Raw genomic sequence first — 18556 nt, forward strand, 5'->3', positions numbered from 1 at the left:
TCATTAGATAAAATGAGGGATGTAAACCTCAATCTTCAGTCCATAAATTAACCACTAACTCACAGGTGTTAGGAAAAAGCTTTGCCTATGAGTTATTCTGTAAGAGTTCATAGAGACATAGGAATTGTCATGCTGGATCAGACCCAAGGTCCATCGAGTCCAGTATTCTGTCTCTGACAGTGGCCAGCACCAGATGCTTCAGAGGAAGCTGTGGGCGACTGTGAAACCATCATGCAAGCTCTACAGCTAAAATTAGCATGTGAAACACTTGTGGAGCTGGTTCGATATAATTATGAATGATTACTACTTAAAAAAATAAACCTGTCACAAAAGATTGTAATTATATTTAATACATATTTTGCTTTTAACAGGAGAAGTAAACAGCATAGACCTTACAACTCATAGTTAGTGAAGAGTTTACAGTGTTTATAAAGTTGTATCTAAAATATACCTTATTCATTCTATATGGAACGCTTTGAAGACAGTCTAATATTATAAATTACACACTATACAATAGCAGCATGTTCACACCACTATAGTTAAGGCTGTGTCAGCATTCCCATTATGTACGTCTTTTTTCAGGTTCTGAGTATTCCAGCCATAAAATTATAATGCAGTTTGAAAATTTGGCATACAAGGTTTTAGTCCGGCAGCAATTTATTTTAGTCAAATAAGAATTAAAAAAATAACATCTCTATAATAAAGGAGACCACCCAAGTGCATTTTGCACAATCAGCTTAAAGTTTCAAAACTGAAATTTGGAAAGAAGTTAGCAGACAATATATTCCAATCATTTTTAAATTAATGTGATTTTAAAATGTTGCAAAGTGGGTGCCACAAATGAACAATAACCACTTTTCACAAGGATTTTTACTGTACATTTGAATATGCATGTCCTGTTTTCTATAAGTATGTAAACCAATAGATAGAAGAACTTATTACTAAGCAAACAATAAGAAATTACTTACCTCCAGTTTTACACACATACAGTGGTCACCATTAAAGCCCTGGAATCTGAGGTACCACATTATTTCCCTACAGCTATTGTAAAAATTATGATCAATATCTCAGCTTTTATGCCAATCATTGACTTTTTATGAAGACAACAATGCTGAGGATCTGATCAGGCAGTCCAACTGAAATTACTTGCCTGAGTAAGGAATGCAGATCAGGTCGAAAGTTATGGAAAAAAAAATACATTTAAAATATATCAGCAGGTTCCTTGTGAAATGCCAGAACCTGAAGATGGAATTACAGCCTTCATTTATGTAACATCCAAGGTTGCATTATTATGGCCCTGATGGAAGAGAAACATCCCTAAACAGGAGTGCACTTAAGCATATGCTTAACGATAGCTTAAAGGAAAGAGCCTGCTTAAGTGCTTTCCTGAATTATGACAAATATGTGAAAATGTGCATGAGGCACTGAAATGTCATGGAGCTGTAATAAGCCAATGAAAAACTGTGGAGCTTGCTGAACTGAGATCTCCAAATATCATTTGCTTATTTACAAATTTTAAAAACTTAGTCCATGCAAAAGTTTTTCCTTCTGGTGACTCTTATTGTTGTTACATGCTATTGGAGGCATTTCACTGCATATGTTATAGACTTCAGATAGAAGCACACAAGACTGAAAAAAAATTGCCTATATCAGACTTCATGTACAATACATACATAGACATCATTATTTATTAAAACTTATCTAAACATGTATTTGTTCTTTGGACCAACTTCAGTCTCCTTACATGACTGTAATGTGTTTTAAAAATCTTTCATGGAAGATTAAAAATAAAATAATAATAATAATTAAAATGCAATAAAAGAACTTGTTTAAACAACATCAAGACAGTGATGGACGTCAAGAAACAAGAGGTGGGAATGTTCCAGGCCTAATTCACTGCTGGCATAATCAGGCAGAAATCAATTTAAATTAATCAGGGGGTGTCTATTTGAAGACAAGGAGAGTTTGCCCTATAATCTCAAGGGGGAACTGCAAAATCAAAACGGGAAACTGCGTGTAAGCCCCAAAATATAGGTCAGATTCCAACACACATATTGACAGAAGGAGAAGTGGTTAGTGCAATAACCTCTGTCTTGGAAGACTTGGGATCAAGTCCCTGCTCTACCACAGATTTCCTGTGTGACCATGGGCAAGAAATTTAGCCTCTCTGTGCCTAAGTTCCCCATCTATAAAATGAGAATTAGAGTACTTCCCTATCTCACAGTGAGGATAGTGAGGATAACTACATTATAGAGTTTGAGGCTCTCAGATATTACATTAATGGGCCCATACATGTACTTAAAATAGAACCTTCCCCCACCCACTAGTCCCACGAACTTCAGCCAGACTACTTGTAGAGTAAAGTATTACTCAGCATGGCTAGTAGTGTCAGAATCTGGCCCTAGGTGATGCGTGTCTTCATTCATCAGTAGCAAGGCTGTGATTCTGTTCAGGGGAGAAGACATGTTTATGACTCAACCAGCATGAGTTGCAATCTCTTCAACCTTAATTCTGAATTAATTCTGGCTTTTAATAAACTATCAAAACCTTCAATTCCCCAAATTGCCTAGAAAAGCTGAAGCAGAATTTTCAGCTACAGTACAGTAACTCAAAGATCTGTTTGGCACTGTAACATTGTGAAAAAAAGATGGTAAACCTAGTTTAGATTGTTTTTTCGCCAATCTTGTCTAGGAACAAATATTGTCAAATGTATTGCATACGAGTGTTACTTCACAGTAATCAGACACCAAGGTTTCTAACTGACTTACAGAAGCAGCAATCACAGATTGCAATAACGTGTACCATTCAAGGGGAAGGGGAAAACTGCATTTTGGCAATTTTATAGTCAAAATATTCCTTATAGCATGTTCTTCCGACAGTTGTTTGTCATATATTTTCTTGTATACAAGATTTATTTTACTTTTCCTCAGTCCTGGTGAGATTTTTCTGCAATGACTTTGCATTCATACTGCAAAATAACCAAAGAAAGTGAAAATTATTTGAGAACAAGGATTTATACAATTTAAGTTCTGAGTTAGACAGCTGTGAAAGGGAGGGATCTACATAGCAACTGACACAACAGCTCTGCCCACACTTTCTCCCAGATCAGTCCAGGACCCCAAACTCCCATGCTTTTCAGAGTACCCTCACCAACTACAGTTCTGTAGTAAGGATTTTGTACACAATCTATGCAGATTGTGCTGGCAGGAGTGCTGGCATTCTGTGCCTCCTTGCATAGCAAAAGAAAACCTAAGTACATTAGCTATTAACTTAGAGCTTATGCAGCTTTTTTCGCCTCACACATGGTGTTCTTATTTAGGCCTTGATCCCGCAAAGGCTTGTTTGCATACAGAATGGAGTGAACACAATGAAACAGGGAACCCTTTAGGATATGTAGGGCACTCAGCAGCGGACAGAACTTCTGCTGGTGGCAGGGACATGCTGACCAAACTGAAAAGCACTGTCTCTGGACTCCCATCTTAGTCCACATTTGCAATTTGAATAACTATTAGGAAAGAATTTTTTAAAACCAGACAATACAAGCTCAGTACCCAAAAAAAAAGCAAAAACAAAAAACCCACCCTAACTTACCATTGCCAGCTGCCTACCAATGTTCCCCACAGTAATGCCACCAGCAAAAAATATACATGGTAACCAGGAACGAACATAAAGGAAATCTGGAGATGTATATCTAGAAAGGAATACAAGTTTGCATTATTATCTGTTTACTGCTAAGATTGAACTTAACCCAGTACACAGTCCTTTCTTCAAAAAAACTTATACTTTTAAAGTTAGGCACAGAGATAGACATACTGAGAAATCTGGATATGGGAACAGATTAGCCTAAAGATACACACACTTGTAGTAGAAAGTTTGATTTCTTACTGCAAATATCAAATTTACTACCCATCTATTCATTCATTCTAATATCCTTTCTCTGTTTGATCCAGGTTGTTTTGCTGTTGGTAATGTAGCAGTTTTACAACTCCAAACCAAAATCTCAGTCTTACACACACATAAGCACTCATATGAATAGTCCAATTAAAGTTACACGTGTTTAAGTTTTAGCAAGTTCAGGGCTCAAGTTAAGTCAGATCTACCTTCAATGTTCTTGTTTACTAATCTAACATGAACACCACTTAACCAGAAGAAAAATAAAGACTCACTGGTAAACCCCATTGTAGACCAGAAGCTGTGATACCAAGGTGGCCAGAAAAGCAATTCCTATTCCAAGACCAAAGCCACTTCGTGATCTATCAAAGGTCCACCATAGTCCAATTGAAAGCGCTGCTAGTGTAAGAGACAACTGTATGTTGTTGGCAAAATCCACCTTCTGTGGTCATTTGTTAAGGATCAATTTTAAAGTGCTAACTTCAGGTGAAGATCAATAATATTTACTTTGTTAACTAACTTTTGACCTGAAAAATAATACACTCCTACATAAAAATAACACCTAGCTCTTGCATAAACACGGCTCTCTTCATTTAATACAACTAAATGGTATAAGAATACTATAATAATAAAATAAAATAATTATTATTAATTATTATTATTATTATTATTAAAAAGGATTATTTTATCTGTGTTAAGAAAAGTATTTACTTAAAATGTTATTTTATGTTTACAGTATTTTTTAAACCCACAATGTTATCTCAGGACTTTGCTACAAACTGTACAAGTATTTCAAAGTACAAGGAGACCAGACAGAAATTAAGCAGAATACCAGATTTTTTGACAGATTTACTGTAAAAATATTAATGTTCAGATGAAGAAGTACCAAGGAAATTCCAGCCTCACCTGTTGCGCCTTTAATATCCTACGATTAAAACCTTAAATCTAGCATTAAATTGTCAAAATGCCATATATCTTATGTTGCTGCCTACTGAAATAAGGTCATTTGGAAAAACAAAATCTATTTAATTTCAATAACTATTACAAGTTTTTAATTAGAATAGTATTTTTATCTAGTAAAACATTTATCCAGAATCTTGTTTGCTTTTAAAAAAGCTACAGCTATGGAAAATGTAAATACACAGCACCATCAAAATACTCATGTGAGTCAAAGTGGAAGATCAGTTACATCAATTTTTAAAAAAATATGATAAATTAATAATCCTAGCACTTTGCCCTCTTCAAAACACTTTACAAATATTAACTAATTCATTTTCTCAACATCTCTGTAAGAAAGTACCATTAAAGAGAGATTGTTAACATTCATAAGCCTAAACTTAGATTTAGGGGGGTGACAAATGTATAGGTAAAAAGGTTGTCCTGGTCTCAACCACAGGAATCCACCAGCCTGGAGAAAGATCTAGTGGAGTCGTCTAACAAGAAATGGGTAAACTGGATGGTAACAGAGACAGAATGGTGGACACAATGACCAAAATTAAAGTCAGATCAAATGTGGGAAAGTCCAAGATCCTAATGCTGCTATTTGAAAGTGAAATGAACTGAAGCTCAGGATTTTCAGGAAGCCATTTAGAAGAAAGTAGAGTTGCTACACTAATAATAGGTATGGAAGAGGCACTGCTTCCTTAAAAATGTGGAATGGCTGATAATAAACTGCACAGGTGTTTGCTGAAAGTAATCTGACTCATGAGGAGTTCACCACTCAATTGTCAAGAAACAGGTCAAAATTTCTTAGGGTCCTGTATCTGAATGTGTCCACAGTCAGGGGATGGTCAGAAGTTGGTGGCATCCATGTAACCAGATGGACACATTGTCAAATATGGGAGAACTGAGGCCCGCAAGGGGACATTAGCAGACCCTAGCTTTGATAGCTCCAACTTTTCTGGCCACACGAGATAGGATGGGGACCCTGACCCTAACCCTAACCCCACACCACCAGCAATTCTCTGCAGATCAGAGTCTGGGACCTGATGCTAAACATGAAACAATGAGCCTTCTAGAGATTCTTAATTTTCCTTTTAATTACTTATCTTTGAGTCTGGGTTTGGTAGATTAGTTAATTGCCTTAACTTGGAAAGGGAGACCCTATACATGATGACACAAAGCACAACTGCTCATGGGTTGCCAGTGAGGTATTGCAGTCCATTTCAAGGACCTGTTTTTGTCCAATGGGCTTCGGGGACTCATGACTCCTTCATCTATGGCTAGTATTAGTCTAGTGTAAAGTGTACATGGATTTCTGAGACTTCAGCAGGGAAACGATATTTCACATCATGCCACACTGACTCACTTGCAACTTCTCTCCTTTCCGCATATTCTAAGGCAAGTCACTTAGCCTATCTGCATCTCAGTCCCCAGCCTGTAAAATAGGGATAACAATGCTTATTCACTTTTGTAAAATGCTTTGAGATCCATGAATAACCAATGCCAAGTATTTTTTTTCCTACCAATTTTCCCCCAGGCTTAGCAAAGTGCACACTCTTCATTGATGCTGTTGCACATGTGAAGTTTGGTCTTTAAACCTGTAACTGTATTGAGTTTACAATAAGTGCAAGAAGAGCATCCTTAAAAATTTCTCAGAGCATAAACTCCTTTTCCCACATGTACTTGAATAACTCTAAAATAGACACAAATATAGATTTTAAAAAAAAAAAAAAGGATGAGAGATTTCAGTTTAAGTGGTATTTCCAGAAACTTATATGCATGACCTTCATGAACAGGTGCAGCTACTGGCATTCTATAACTGTTTTAATGCTAAGCTACACTCTGTATGTCCTTTTATATGTATGTCCTTTATATATATGTATGTCCTCCTTATATACTGTATGTCCTTTAGAAACAGTTACATTGTGAGCAGTTATTTAACCTTTGGTTCACCAGAAACTAATTTGTTACTGAAAACTTCATTACCACATAGAAGGATACAGCACTAGCGTGATTTATACCCACAAAGACTGCTACACATCGCATTACACTGGACCATTCTCTTTTAAATTTATGTGGCTCTCCCAGATGTCTGTCCATGCAGGGATACAACAACCCAATCACAGCTGTGGAAATATAAAAGAAAAATTAACAATTAAATCATCTGCACTATTTAGCTGCACTAGAGACAATCTAGACCAAGATGGTTCTGCAACCATAAAAAACAAATATTTTTCAAACACTGTCAAGATTTAAAAATAAAAATAAAGGCATTTCAGATATGTTTTGGGCCTAAACTAAGTTATTATTAAAAGGCTGCCTTAAAATTCAATGAAAACAGCTATAGGTTTGTAATTTAAAATTCCCCTGCAGCATCTTCAGCCACAGCAGCTTTGTGCTGGTGCGTAATACCAGGAAGGGGTGAAAATAAACTAGAAGTGGGATTTTCTAAACATTGTCGAAACTTTTCCTTAAAACACTCACTATACTGTAGTTCCACCTATAAAGACAATTGCCACCCCAGCTGAGAGGCACAAGAGAAAGTGCTGTTTAATGTTACGCTGTTTAGTATGTAAGCAGGGGCTCAGGAGGCAGCTTTGAATTCTAACACCTATTATGGTGGTAGGTTGGACGCATCTCACAGGAGATGTTTTCCATGTGCCAGAGAGGAACCTGATCTACAGGGTTTAAGAAATAAATGAAAAATCACCAGTGAAGTGGCATAAGAAATTGCCATGTAACCAACATTCTAGCCGAGGACGTGGGGCCCAACTGATAGCTAACACTGGCAGATGAAAAAAGCCTCCACAAATAGCACTGATGGATGGCTATGAAAGATCTCTCTTCATTTGTGTCTTTAGGATAAGTAAACCAGGCCTAATGCCTAGGGGGTCGTTCAAAGAATTACGAATATTGTGGGTTTGCATATCTGTTTACTGGGGGGGGAGTGGGGGAAGAATACCCCAGAGACATATTAATGTCAATTAGGTTGTGTAGGTATGGGTAGCAGAATAACACATGAATTATCCAGAAGTTCACCTTGAGTAGGTTGAAAACACTATTCCTTCAGGTAGGTGTGCTAGACAAACAAGAGCCGGAGAGGAAGAATTGTGAAACATTCTGACAAAAAGACACTGTAGCATTTACGGCTGGAAGAAATTGACTAAGAATATGCAACCTTGTAAGTCAATTTCAACATAGAAGCTCAGCTTGTCACCTCAAGACTGTGACAAAGCCTGAACCTTAGAACTGCCTGGTAAAGAGTTTGTAGGTATGTAATGGTCTCAATTCCTTGCTAAGAGAGCGACACTATTGCAAATGGGACACTGTCATTTCAACCCCCAGAACAAATCCTTTAGGTGAAAACAACTGGAGTAGACTGTGCACTGAAAATAGTGTGGGAGCATGGTGTGTAACTAAATGGAAACAGTAGGCATACCGCTGACCCTTTAAATCTTTTCAGAGCTTGTTTCCCCTCTCCCCTTGTAAGCCCCTAGGACAAAAAATGCCCATCTTACTAAGAGATAATTTTACAGAATTACATCCATGTATTCTCTTTTACAAAACACACTTGAGATCATTCTTACTGTAAAAAGGCATAACAGATATGTTGTTGGATAGCTGAGCCCCGCTACAAATAGGAAAGAAAAATTCCTATGAGATGGTCAAATCGAACTGCCCTATCAGGAAATCAAACCCCTCATAAGCTCTATGTCAAGATAACCAATTTAAGCATAAAAAAATATGCAGCAAATACAGAGTGCCATAGCAGCAGGATTAGAGAATAAGAGCTATGCAATTTACAGATACGACAAGTATATAACTGTGACCAAAATATTCTAAAGATAGAGAGAACAAAACTGACATAATGAGACAGCTATTTGGACAGTTTCCTCTCAAATCAGGTTCTTCTATGAAATCTGTGGTGAAATGATTCAACACCATACCAAAAGAAAGGTAATTAGATAAAAGATTCAGCTTAAAAATTACCTTTAGCAAAACCCTGATGCCAGAAATGCCCAACAGACCAAAAAGTAAGTTTACCGATTTGTACTACCACCGTCCAAAGAGGCAAATGGACTCCTCACTCTTATTAAAATCAAGCTCAAGGAAGACACTGTCTTTAAAATAAAGGTCTGCTTATAATAGAATTCCCCCATCCAGCTACTCAGAATAATCCGCTGGTAAAGTGTTATACTGACCCAATGACTGTGTTCTGAAGCCCAGACTCTGTGAGACTTTTAAAGGGAGCAGATTTCAGAAGACATCCGTTGCTAACAATCTGCCACTAACAAGAGCAAAGCAGCACCTTGTGCCTACACCTCCCTTAGGATATAGGGGGACAGCTGCGTTCCAGACCATGTGGAGCTTTACAGATCTAAACCTGCACCTTGACCCGCATTCAGAAGCAAACAGGAAGCTGCAGCAAAAATGGCATACTGTCATCACAGTTTACACCAGACAAGGCAAACTACTTCCTGCTGCAAAATCTGGGATTTCCAGGTTCCTTTCCAGAGTTGTCCACAAAGGGCATGGCAGTAATCTAGCCTCAAAGTTACAATCTTATGGATTTCTGTGTCTTGCCAAACTCTGTTTTCCTAATCCTGAAGACCAAGCATAATCTTCTGACTCAAGAATTCGCACAGCAGGGCTCAAACTAGCCAATAGTTAGTCCTGCCTCAGTGCAGGGGACTGGACTAGATGACCTATCAAGGTCCTTCCCAGTGCTACATTTCTATGATTCTATGACTCACAGTACAACTTATATAAACTGTAGAAAGAGCTTTTGGGAGTGGAGGAGGAGGAAACAGATAGATGGGAAAGGCAGCAGGACTAGATCCAAAATTTTAAATCTTCCACATTTTTCTATTAATGAAGGATTTTTAATTTCCTCACGACCAACCCTCCACCCCCACCCCATACCACACACACACACACACACACACACACACACACACACACAGTTGGCACCTTCTGACATTACCTGCAGCTGTGCCACAGCAAGGTGGTACCCACCAAGCTGAAGAGAAGATGCTTGTGATCACATCTGGTGGAAAAAGCGTGACATTTCTCTGAATCTGTAGCAAGTTTAATACTAATGCAAGAAGTACACCAATAAAAAACAGCACTATTCCACGAATCACCAAGTTCATGCCATGACTGGTTACAGATGAAATGTATGGACCACACTTTTTTGGTATGGTTGGTGCTGCATCGCTTTCTGCCATGACGTGCGAGGCGATATCCACCGGTGTGATTGGGGGGGATCCACTTGCAGTCAGTATTTTAACTCTCCCAATTTAGGACGTACCCCAAACCCTGTGAAAACAATAGGCAAGGCTGGGGAAAAAAAACAACATTTTTACAAAAACATACTTTAATCTGTTAAATATATTTAAAAATAAGTCAAGCTTTTCTGAATTAGAAGAAAATATAATTTACCTTCTGAAGAAGGCAAACCTCAACAGAACTAGCTCTATCTGCAACAATGCTATTGCAGTTCTGTCTGCAATCATGCGTTAAGCTGATGAATATGCTGCTAAAAATTAAGTTTTAGCAACAGCTTTACATACTTTGGAGGGGGAAAAAAACCAAACCCGATAACGAGTGGACGGCATGGCTGATGATGTGGAGCCATATGGCGCAAGAACAGGAAATACAAACTACTAAGGAGGAGGTGCTTGCTTCAGAAAAAACTGAGTTTGTGATGACTTTGATGTGGAAGAAGACAGTGAAGTGGTACTAGGGTGTAGGTAGTTCAGAAGAGAATGAGGAATCTCATTTCAAGGCAGCTGTGGAGTTACATGCTTCTTTGATCTTCAAAAGAAGCCAGTAAAAAGATCACAGTGTACAGTGGGGAAATGAAATTTAAGAAAAAATTTTGCAGGGTGGAGCCAACAACCTTTGTAATAATTGAGAAGAGAAGGTGAGTCTTTGAAAGCTAGAAGGGCACATAATCCCATTACACAGAAATTCTCATGAAGGCAACACAGATTTCATTAAAATCTGTATAACAGGATGTTAAGAAAAATTATTCTTGGCTACAAAATAAACAGTGCAAAGAGGTTAAAAAACTCCATCTTCCCATCAGCATCAGAGCATTCCATACATGCCCAGCTCTGTACACTCTAGATATGAAGGGCAGAATTTCCTTCCCAACCATCTTTTTTAAAACCGTCAATCAAAACTGTTGTTTTACATGAATTCAACATCATATTCATGTAGGACATGGACAGCTTAGCCACCTGGAACTTTAAAGAAAACATTGTTTTTAAATATGAAACTGCCAACTGGTGGCAGCTTTCGATAACTCTTACTCATGGCCACATGGACAGAGACAGAAGTAAAAGACTCCTTGTTTCCCCATTCCATTCCTTGATCAGAGCATAAGATGCAGTCTAATGGTGCATAGCCACAAAGGCAAGGTGGAGGAGCACTATGTCCGGCAGCGCATTCACTTTTACAGAGTAGAAATTTTGGAGGAAATTACAAGAGGCAGACATACCAAATCTGAGGCTAACTATATGAATACTTTAATTAATTAATTAATACTCTGTGTGTGTGTGTGTGTGTGTGTGTGTGTATATATAAATCTCTCCTCTGTTTTTTCCACCAAATGCATCCAATGAAGTGAGCTGTAGCTCACGATAGCTTATGCTCTAATAAATTTGTTAGTCTCTAAGGTGCCACAAGTACTCCTTTTCTTTATATTAATACTAAAAAAGAAAAGGAGTACTTGTGACACCTTAGAGACTAACAAATTTTTTAGTCTCTAAGGTGCCACAAGTACTCCTTTTCTTTTTGCGAATACAGACTAACACGGCTGCTACTTTGAAACCTATATTAATACTGGTAAGCCACAGCAACCAACTCCAGAAAGGATCTAATGCACACCATACTGTCTTCAATACTTATGATCTACAGCTAGGTAGAAATCCATACTTTTTGAGAGGGTTGCCAAAGAGACCACATAAAAAAAAAGTGTTGCCCTATCCACATAGAACTTCAATCTTGTGGATTGAGCATCAATTTACTCATGTGGACAGTCGTAATGACTCCAATAGAACTACACTCATGAGCAGTTAAGTGTGCAACCCAGGTTTGTGAGCCTGAAATGCTGCCATTATTGTGGATACAGAGGGCCTACTTTTCTGTCCTCCTGCATCTTGTGCAGTCATTTACACCAGTGCTAAATTTACATCACTACCAGATCTGATGCAGCTCTGGCATGATGGCACAAATGATAAATTTCCATTACATTTTTAGTTATCTAGAATGGAGCAGCAACATCTTAAATAACTAAGAGACTTTTTTTAAAAATATGAACCTGGCAGTTTATCTCACTGCTGCCACTGCAGCGTCATGTCACTCTTGCCCCTAAGGAGGGGAAAAGAGGAGAGCAGGGCAAGGTTAATGAGCATCATACAAAATGAGAAGACAGCAAAAGCAGCAGCAAAAGTATCAAATCTGATTAGTGGGATAAGCCATGGACTTCTAACGCAACCACGGAAGTTCCAAGTAAGAATATGTCATTGCTTAAATAAGTAAAATAAAAAGCATGGGATTGAAGGGTCAACACTGCGGAGCCCTATGGCCTACTATGTAGAACACTGGACTGGGCCTCCGGAGACCTGGCTTCTATTCTTGGCTCTGCCATTAGCAGGTGAGGTGATTTTGGGCAAGTCACTGCACCTACCTGTGCCTCGGTAAAATGGGGATCGTGATACTGATCTCATTTTGTAAAGTGCTTTGAGACCTACTGCTGAAAAATGTTACATACAACTTGGTATTATTATTATTAATTACCAGAGAAAACATATTGGCAGTAGCATGGATGGAGTTTAATGATGCCAGCATACACAATATTAAAAGAATTCAGCAGACAATGATTGATGAAACAACTGACAGCATTCATCAAGCAATCACAAGCCTTGCCCATGGTAGGAAATTATTTGTTTTACAGCAGCAGTGCAGCTGCAGTGGTTCTATCAACCATGCAAACTCTGCTGTGGACCAAACATTTTTATCACAGTGTCACAGTGTCACCTTGACCGCTCAGAGAAACGAAAGGAATTCCCTAGTGCAGAGGCACCTATGCAGAGTATGAACATGTTTACAGCAGCGAGTGCTTTGCCTTGAATTAGCAGCATGGAGTATTGGTTAAGAGCAGGCAAGGAGGACACAGGACTCATGGGTTCTACTCCTGGCTCTGCCATTGATTTGCTGTGTGATTTTAAGGAAAATCAACTTACCTCTGTTCCTCAGTTTCCTCACCTATAAATAAGGGACAACAACTGACCAACCTTTATAAAGCACCAAGATCCTATGTTTTTGCAATGTATTATTACAGTGCCTCCTATACTAATTGTGGAGATTAAGATTTCTGAGGGAAGTTACAGCTGTGGGTATGGGAAGGGTATGTGCATATATATACACATACACATATATATATACACATACACACACACGTTAATCAAAATTAGTTACATTTTATCCAAAGCTTCCATCCAGGTCGGAATAATGACACTAGAGTTTACAATTTGACCCTACAACATTGCTGTGCCTTCACTTCTTGGAAATGGATATTCAAAGCTGTAACAATGCAGGAAAGCTACAGAGCTGGCATCTTTACAAGACAGACTCAGCTGCAGTTTATCCCTTCTGTGGCACACCACTTCAACCCAGACTTTTTAGTGAGGGGAAACTGTGCCACATGAAGGCTTTAGGAGTCATGTACAATAATTAAATTATCACCGGAGAATTTTTTCCAGTCACTGCAATGTCTCTAACAGGAAAAGCATCGTGAAACTGCTCCAAAGTTTACCAGTTGAGCTAATCAATAAGGTTCATTTGTGTGAATCCCACAAATAAACTATTCTTATGTAATATACAGATGTTATGCAGAACTTGGTGGAGTGGAAAAGAAGACTGAGTTTCTTAAACTAAAAATCTAGCACCAGGTGATGAGAACCAGGAAATGAAAAGCTACCATTATGAGACCAACAGAGTTTTCTAATGTAGACGAGGACTAAGTTTCCCTCATGACATTAAAATCCAGGAACTTTACCTCAAAGCCAAGTCAAAGTTCCTCCAAACCAATAGCTTCTCAAGCTGCAGTGGTTAAGGCATGTCAGTTTCCTAGCCAACAGTACACAAGGGAGTGATGTGGCCAGCATCACATCAGACTGATTTGACTGCCCTAAACCATGGATCAGGGACTCAGTTTGCAGCTGAGTGAACTGGAAGTGGCCTTTCAGTGTGAGATCAAGTTAGACTTGAACCCAAGACAACCTTTGGGATTGCAGTCAAGCACCTTAACCACTCAGACACCGCACCAATAACTATGCAGCTTTCCCCATCCTGCCCCTTACTGATTCCTGGCCTTGCAAGTCTCATTCATTTGGAAGGAGACTCTGTGAGTCATTTTGGATTAATTTGAAGGGTTTTTTGTTTTTTTTTAAGTCAACGTAGTGATTATGAGAAGTACCAACCTGATAGCCCTGGAAAGCAAAAACATAGAACAGAACAGGTTCAGGACAGACAATAGCAGTGCAAGTTTCTCCACTACAGCCTGCCACTGTGGCTCTGGCACATGTTCAGAGATAAGAGAGTAGCTAGAGGGCAAGGTGATTTCAGGCCTTCATTAGCCTGCCAACAAGAGCATCTGCTGTGGGGGTGGATTTTTCAGAAAGATGTCCATTGTCTGAGGACCACCCAACTCATTTCACGTCCGCCCAAGGCCAGATTAATTCAGGGATTTTAGGGGCTGCAGCCCAGGGCCCTGGGCTAAGGAGGATCCCAGCGCAGCAGGGCTCAGGCAGGCTGCCTGCATGCTGTGGCCTCATGCTGCTCCCGAAGGCGGACGGCTGCTGGCATGTCTCTGCGGCCCCTGGTCAGTGGGGAGGAGAGACGGCTGGCCAACGGGAGCTGCAGGCAGCGCTTGAGGGCACGGGCAGCACACGGAGACATGCTGTCTCCCTCTGGGCTGGGGCGCGCAGAGACATGCCAGCAGCCGGCCTCTTCCGTGAGCAGCGTGGGGCTATGGCAGACATGCAGCTTGCCTGAGCCCTGCTGCGCCGCCGGCTGGGAGCCACCTGTGCTAAGCACCTCCTGGCCGGAGCCTGCACCTCACACCCTCTCCTGCACCCCAACCCCCTGCCCCATGTCAGAATCCCCTCCTGCACCCAAACTCCCTCCCAGACCCTGCACCCCAACCCCCTCCCAGACCCTGCACCCCAACCCCAGGTCAGAACCCCTGCCTGCACCAAACTCCCTCCCAGACCCTGCACCTCAACTCCCTGCCAGAATCCCCTCCTGCACCTAAACTCCCTCCCAGACCTGCACCCCAACCCCCTGCCCCAGGTCAGAATCCCCTCCTGCACCTAAACTCCATCCCAGACCCTGCACCCCAACCCCCTGCCCCAGGTCAGAATCCCCTCCTGCACCCAAACTCCCTCCCAGACCCTGCATCCCCTCCTGCACCCCAACCCCAGGTCAGAATCCCTGCCTGCACCAAACTCCCTCCCAGACCCTGCACCTCAAACCCCTGCCAGAATCCCCTCCTGCACCCAAACTCCCTCCCAGACCCTGCATCCCCTCCTGCACCCCAACCCCAGGTCTGAATCCCTGCCTGCACCAAACTCCCTCCCAGACCCTGCACCTCAACCCCCTGCCAGAATCCCCTCCTGCACCCAAACTCCCTCCCAGACCCTGCACCTCTCTCCTGCACCCTAACACTCTGCCCCAGCCTGGAGCCTGCTCCTGCACCCAAGCTCCCTCGCAGAGAGAAACTAATATAACACCTGTTCTAAGGTAAGAAGTAGGCTATTTTGAATTAACTTAACTATCTTCTACATGTTTTAAGACTGAAATGTAACCATGAAGGGCTTTATGTTAATTAAAAGGCAAGCTTAGTATAGTATTAATAGCCTCAATGCCATAATTGTGATCATTTTGTTTTAAATTAGGAAGACGACTTGTATACAGGGCCCCCACAAAATCTAATAGCCCCGGGCCCAAAGGAGAGTTAATCCGGCCCTGCCTATGCCATCAGTCGGCTGCCAGGTGGCAACAACTCTCAGTGACTGGGACTAGGACCGATCTGAAGCAGTGGGTTGTTATGAATCATTTAGGGCCAAATTCTGCCCTTGGACACAGGCGTATAAAATTCCTGCTGTGGCCCCCCAAGGGGCTTGTGTGCCCAGAGGGCAGCATTTGACCCTTCCCCCGGGCCGGATGTGTACGTGGGCACCTTCCCACCCAGAATACAGGGCTGACGCCTGCCTGGGGGGACTTCACTGCACAGATCCCCAAGAGGGAAGCCCGGAGCCACCCCGCTGAACAGGGCATTTCCCTGCAGGGGGAAAGGTTAGACATCACCAGCCTAGTCAGGGCTGCAGCCCTGTCCCCTCCCAGCTGCATCCTCCAGAAGGACCAGCCCTGAGCTCCCTCTCCTCCCGCAGCTGAGTGCCTCTGTCCCTCTCCCGACCTACCACTCCCACGGCCGCTGCCAGCCAGTGCCCAGCCCCAGGGCAAGTGTCGCCACAGCTCCCCTACTTACTCTGCCTCCGCCATCTTCTCCCTCCCCTGCCTCCGGCTCCGCCTTGCGCAGGCTCCACGGCGCTCAGCCGGGCCGGGGCGAGCAGCTGACGCGGGGCGCCAGGGATTCCGTGGGGCCGGGCCCGCTGGGGATGAGCTCGGGGCAGCGGGGCTCCCGCGGGGGCCAGTCCAGGGCGCTTGCAAAAGCACGGACCGGAGCGGGAGGTTCCCCTTCGCTCCTGTGATAATGAAGCAGGAGGCGAGCCGCCTTCGTTCCCGTGGGCGCTGGGGAGAAGGGGAGGCGGGGGACTTGCTAGAAACGCGAGAGGGAGACGTCCAGAGAGAGATTCCTGGGGACAGTGCAAGAAGAATTTTGCGTAGCCTGCAATATACAGAGAGGCAGGAAATGCACCCACCAAGCAACGGCTAAACTGAAGAGACCGCGCGGAAGGAGGCAGAAGTGCAAAAACAAAGAGGAATTCAAAAAATAAAAGAAACCGTGCTAAGAAACAGACTCCAAGGAGAGACTGCTGAATTGGAATTAATTTGCAAACTGGATACAATTAATTTAGGCTTGAATAGAGACTGGGAATGGATGAGTCATTACACAAAGTAAAACTATTTCCCCATGGTATTTCTCCCCCCCACTGTCTTCAGATATTCTTGTTAACTGCTGGAAATAGCCTACCTTGCTTGTCACCGTGAAAGGTTTTCCTCCTTTCCCCCCCTGCTGCTGGTGATGGCTCATCTCAAGTGATCACTGTCCTTACAGTGTGTATGATAAACCCATTGTTTCATGTTCTCTGTGTGTGTATATCAATCTCCCCTCTGTATTTTCCATCAAATGCATCCGATGAAGTGAGCTGTAGCTCACGAAAGCTTATGCTCAAATAAATTTGTTAGTCTCTAAGGTGCCACAAGTCCTCCTTTTCTTTTTAAGAAATGGGAGGGGAGCAAGCTAAAAAAGGCACAGTGGAGAAAAAAATGGAAGTGAGCTCGTGCTAAAACGGGGGGAGGGGGGCAGGAATTATTCAAAGAATACAAATGCAAAGAAATGCATCATTTAAAAAAGTCTTTTAAAAAGACTGAAAAATTAGAGAATGAGAAACTGCAATAAGAAATAATCTGTAACAATTAAAAAAATACTACAGCTCCTATCCTGCAAACAGCTATGCAAATGCTTAACGGTACTCCCATTGATTTATTGTAAACCTAGGTTTCAGAGTAGCAGCCGTGTTAGTCTGTATTCGCAAAAAGAAAAGGAGTACTTGTGGCACCTTAGAGACTAACAAATTTATTAGAGCATAAGCTTTCGTGAGCTACAGCTCACTTCATCGGATGCATTTGGTGGAAAAAACAGAGGAGAGATTTATGTACACACACACACACACAGAGAACATGAAACAACGGGGTTTCTCATACACACTGTAAGGAGAGTGATCACTTAAGATAAGCCATCACCAGCAGCAGGGGGGGGGAAAGGAGGAAAACCTTTCACGGTGACAAGCAAGGTAGGCTAATTCCAGCAGTTAACAAGAATATCAGAGGAACAGTGGCGGGTGGGGTGGGAGGGAGAAATACCATGGGGAAATAGTTTTACTTTGTGTAATGACTCATCCATTCCCAGTCTCTATTCAAGCCTAAATTAATTGTATCCAGTTTACAAATTAATTCCAATTCAGCAGTCTCTCCTTGGAGTCTGTTTTTGAAGCTTTTTTGTTGAAGGATAGCCACTCTTAGGTCTGCGATCGAGTGACCAGAGAGATTGAAGTGTTCTCCAACTGGGTTTTGAATGTTATAATTCTTGACGTCTGATTTGTGTCCATTCATTCTTTTACGTAGAGACTGTCCAGTTTGGCCAATGTACATGGCAGAGGGGCATTGCTGGCACATGATGGCATATATCACATTGGTAGATGCGCAGGTGAACGAGCCTCTGATAGTGTGGCTGATGTGATTACTGACCGCTTTTCCTACCTACATGCCTCTAGCTTTCATCCAGATCATACCACTCGATCCATTGTCTACAGCCAAGCGCTACGATATAACCGCATTTGCTCCAACCCCTCAGACAGAGACAAACACCTACAAGATCTCTATCATGCATTCCTACAACTACAATACCCACCTGCTAAAGTGAAGAAACAGATTGACAGAGCCAGAAGAGTACCCAGAAGTCACCTAC

The 18556-nt window shown here is 41.7% G+C and overlaps 1 protein-coding gene across 6 annotated transcripts; it reads right to left on the reverse strand.

Annotated features, from left to right (window-relative positions):
- Positions 1-329: 329 nt before the first annotated feature.
- Positions 330-16868, reverse strand: INSIG2 (insulin induced gene 2). Of its 6 annotated transcripts, none has more exons than XM_043505008.1 (7): positions 16394-16640; positions 13086-13107; positions 9818-10152; positions 6835-6959; positions 4167-4333; positions 3592-3691; positions 330-2968 (listed from the first exon to the last, which is right to left on the reverse strand). In XM_043505008.1, the coding sequence occupies exons 3-7, from the start codon at positions 10059-10061 to the stop codon at positions 2927-2929; spliced, it is 678 nt and encodes a 225-aa protein (XP_043360943.1). In that variant the 5' UTR covers positions 10062-10152; positions 13086-13107; positions 16394-16640; the 3' UTR covers positions 330-2926. The 6 variants fall into 6 exon arrangements, with proteins under 6 accessions (XP_043360943.1, XP_043360942.1, XP_043360944.1 ...); XM_043505007.1 differs by having other exon boundaries at positions 9818-11353; positions 11672-13107; positions 16394-16639; XM_043505009.1 differs by lacking the exon at positions 13086-13107 and having other exon boundaries at positions 16394-16868.
- Between the last annotated feature and the right edge of the window lie 1688 nt (positions 16869-18556).

The sequence above is a fragment of the Dermochelys coriacea genome, chromosome 11, assembly GCF_009764565.3.
Source record: "Dermochelys coriacea isolate rDerCor1 chromosome 11, rDerCor1.pri.v4, whole genome shotgun sequence".
Taxonomy (NCBI): domain Eukaryota; kingdom Metazoa; phylum Chordata; order Testudines; family Dermochelyidae; genus Dermochelys; species Dermochelys coriacea.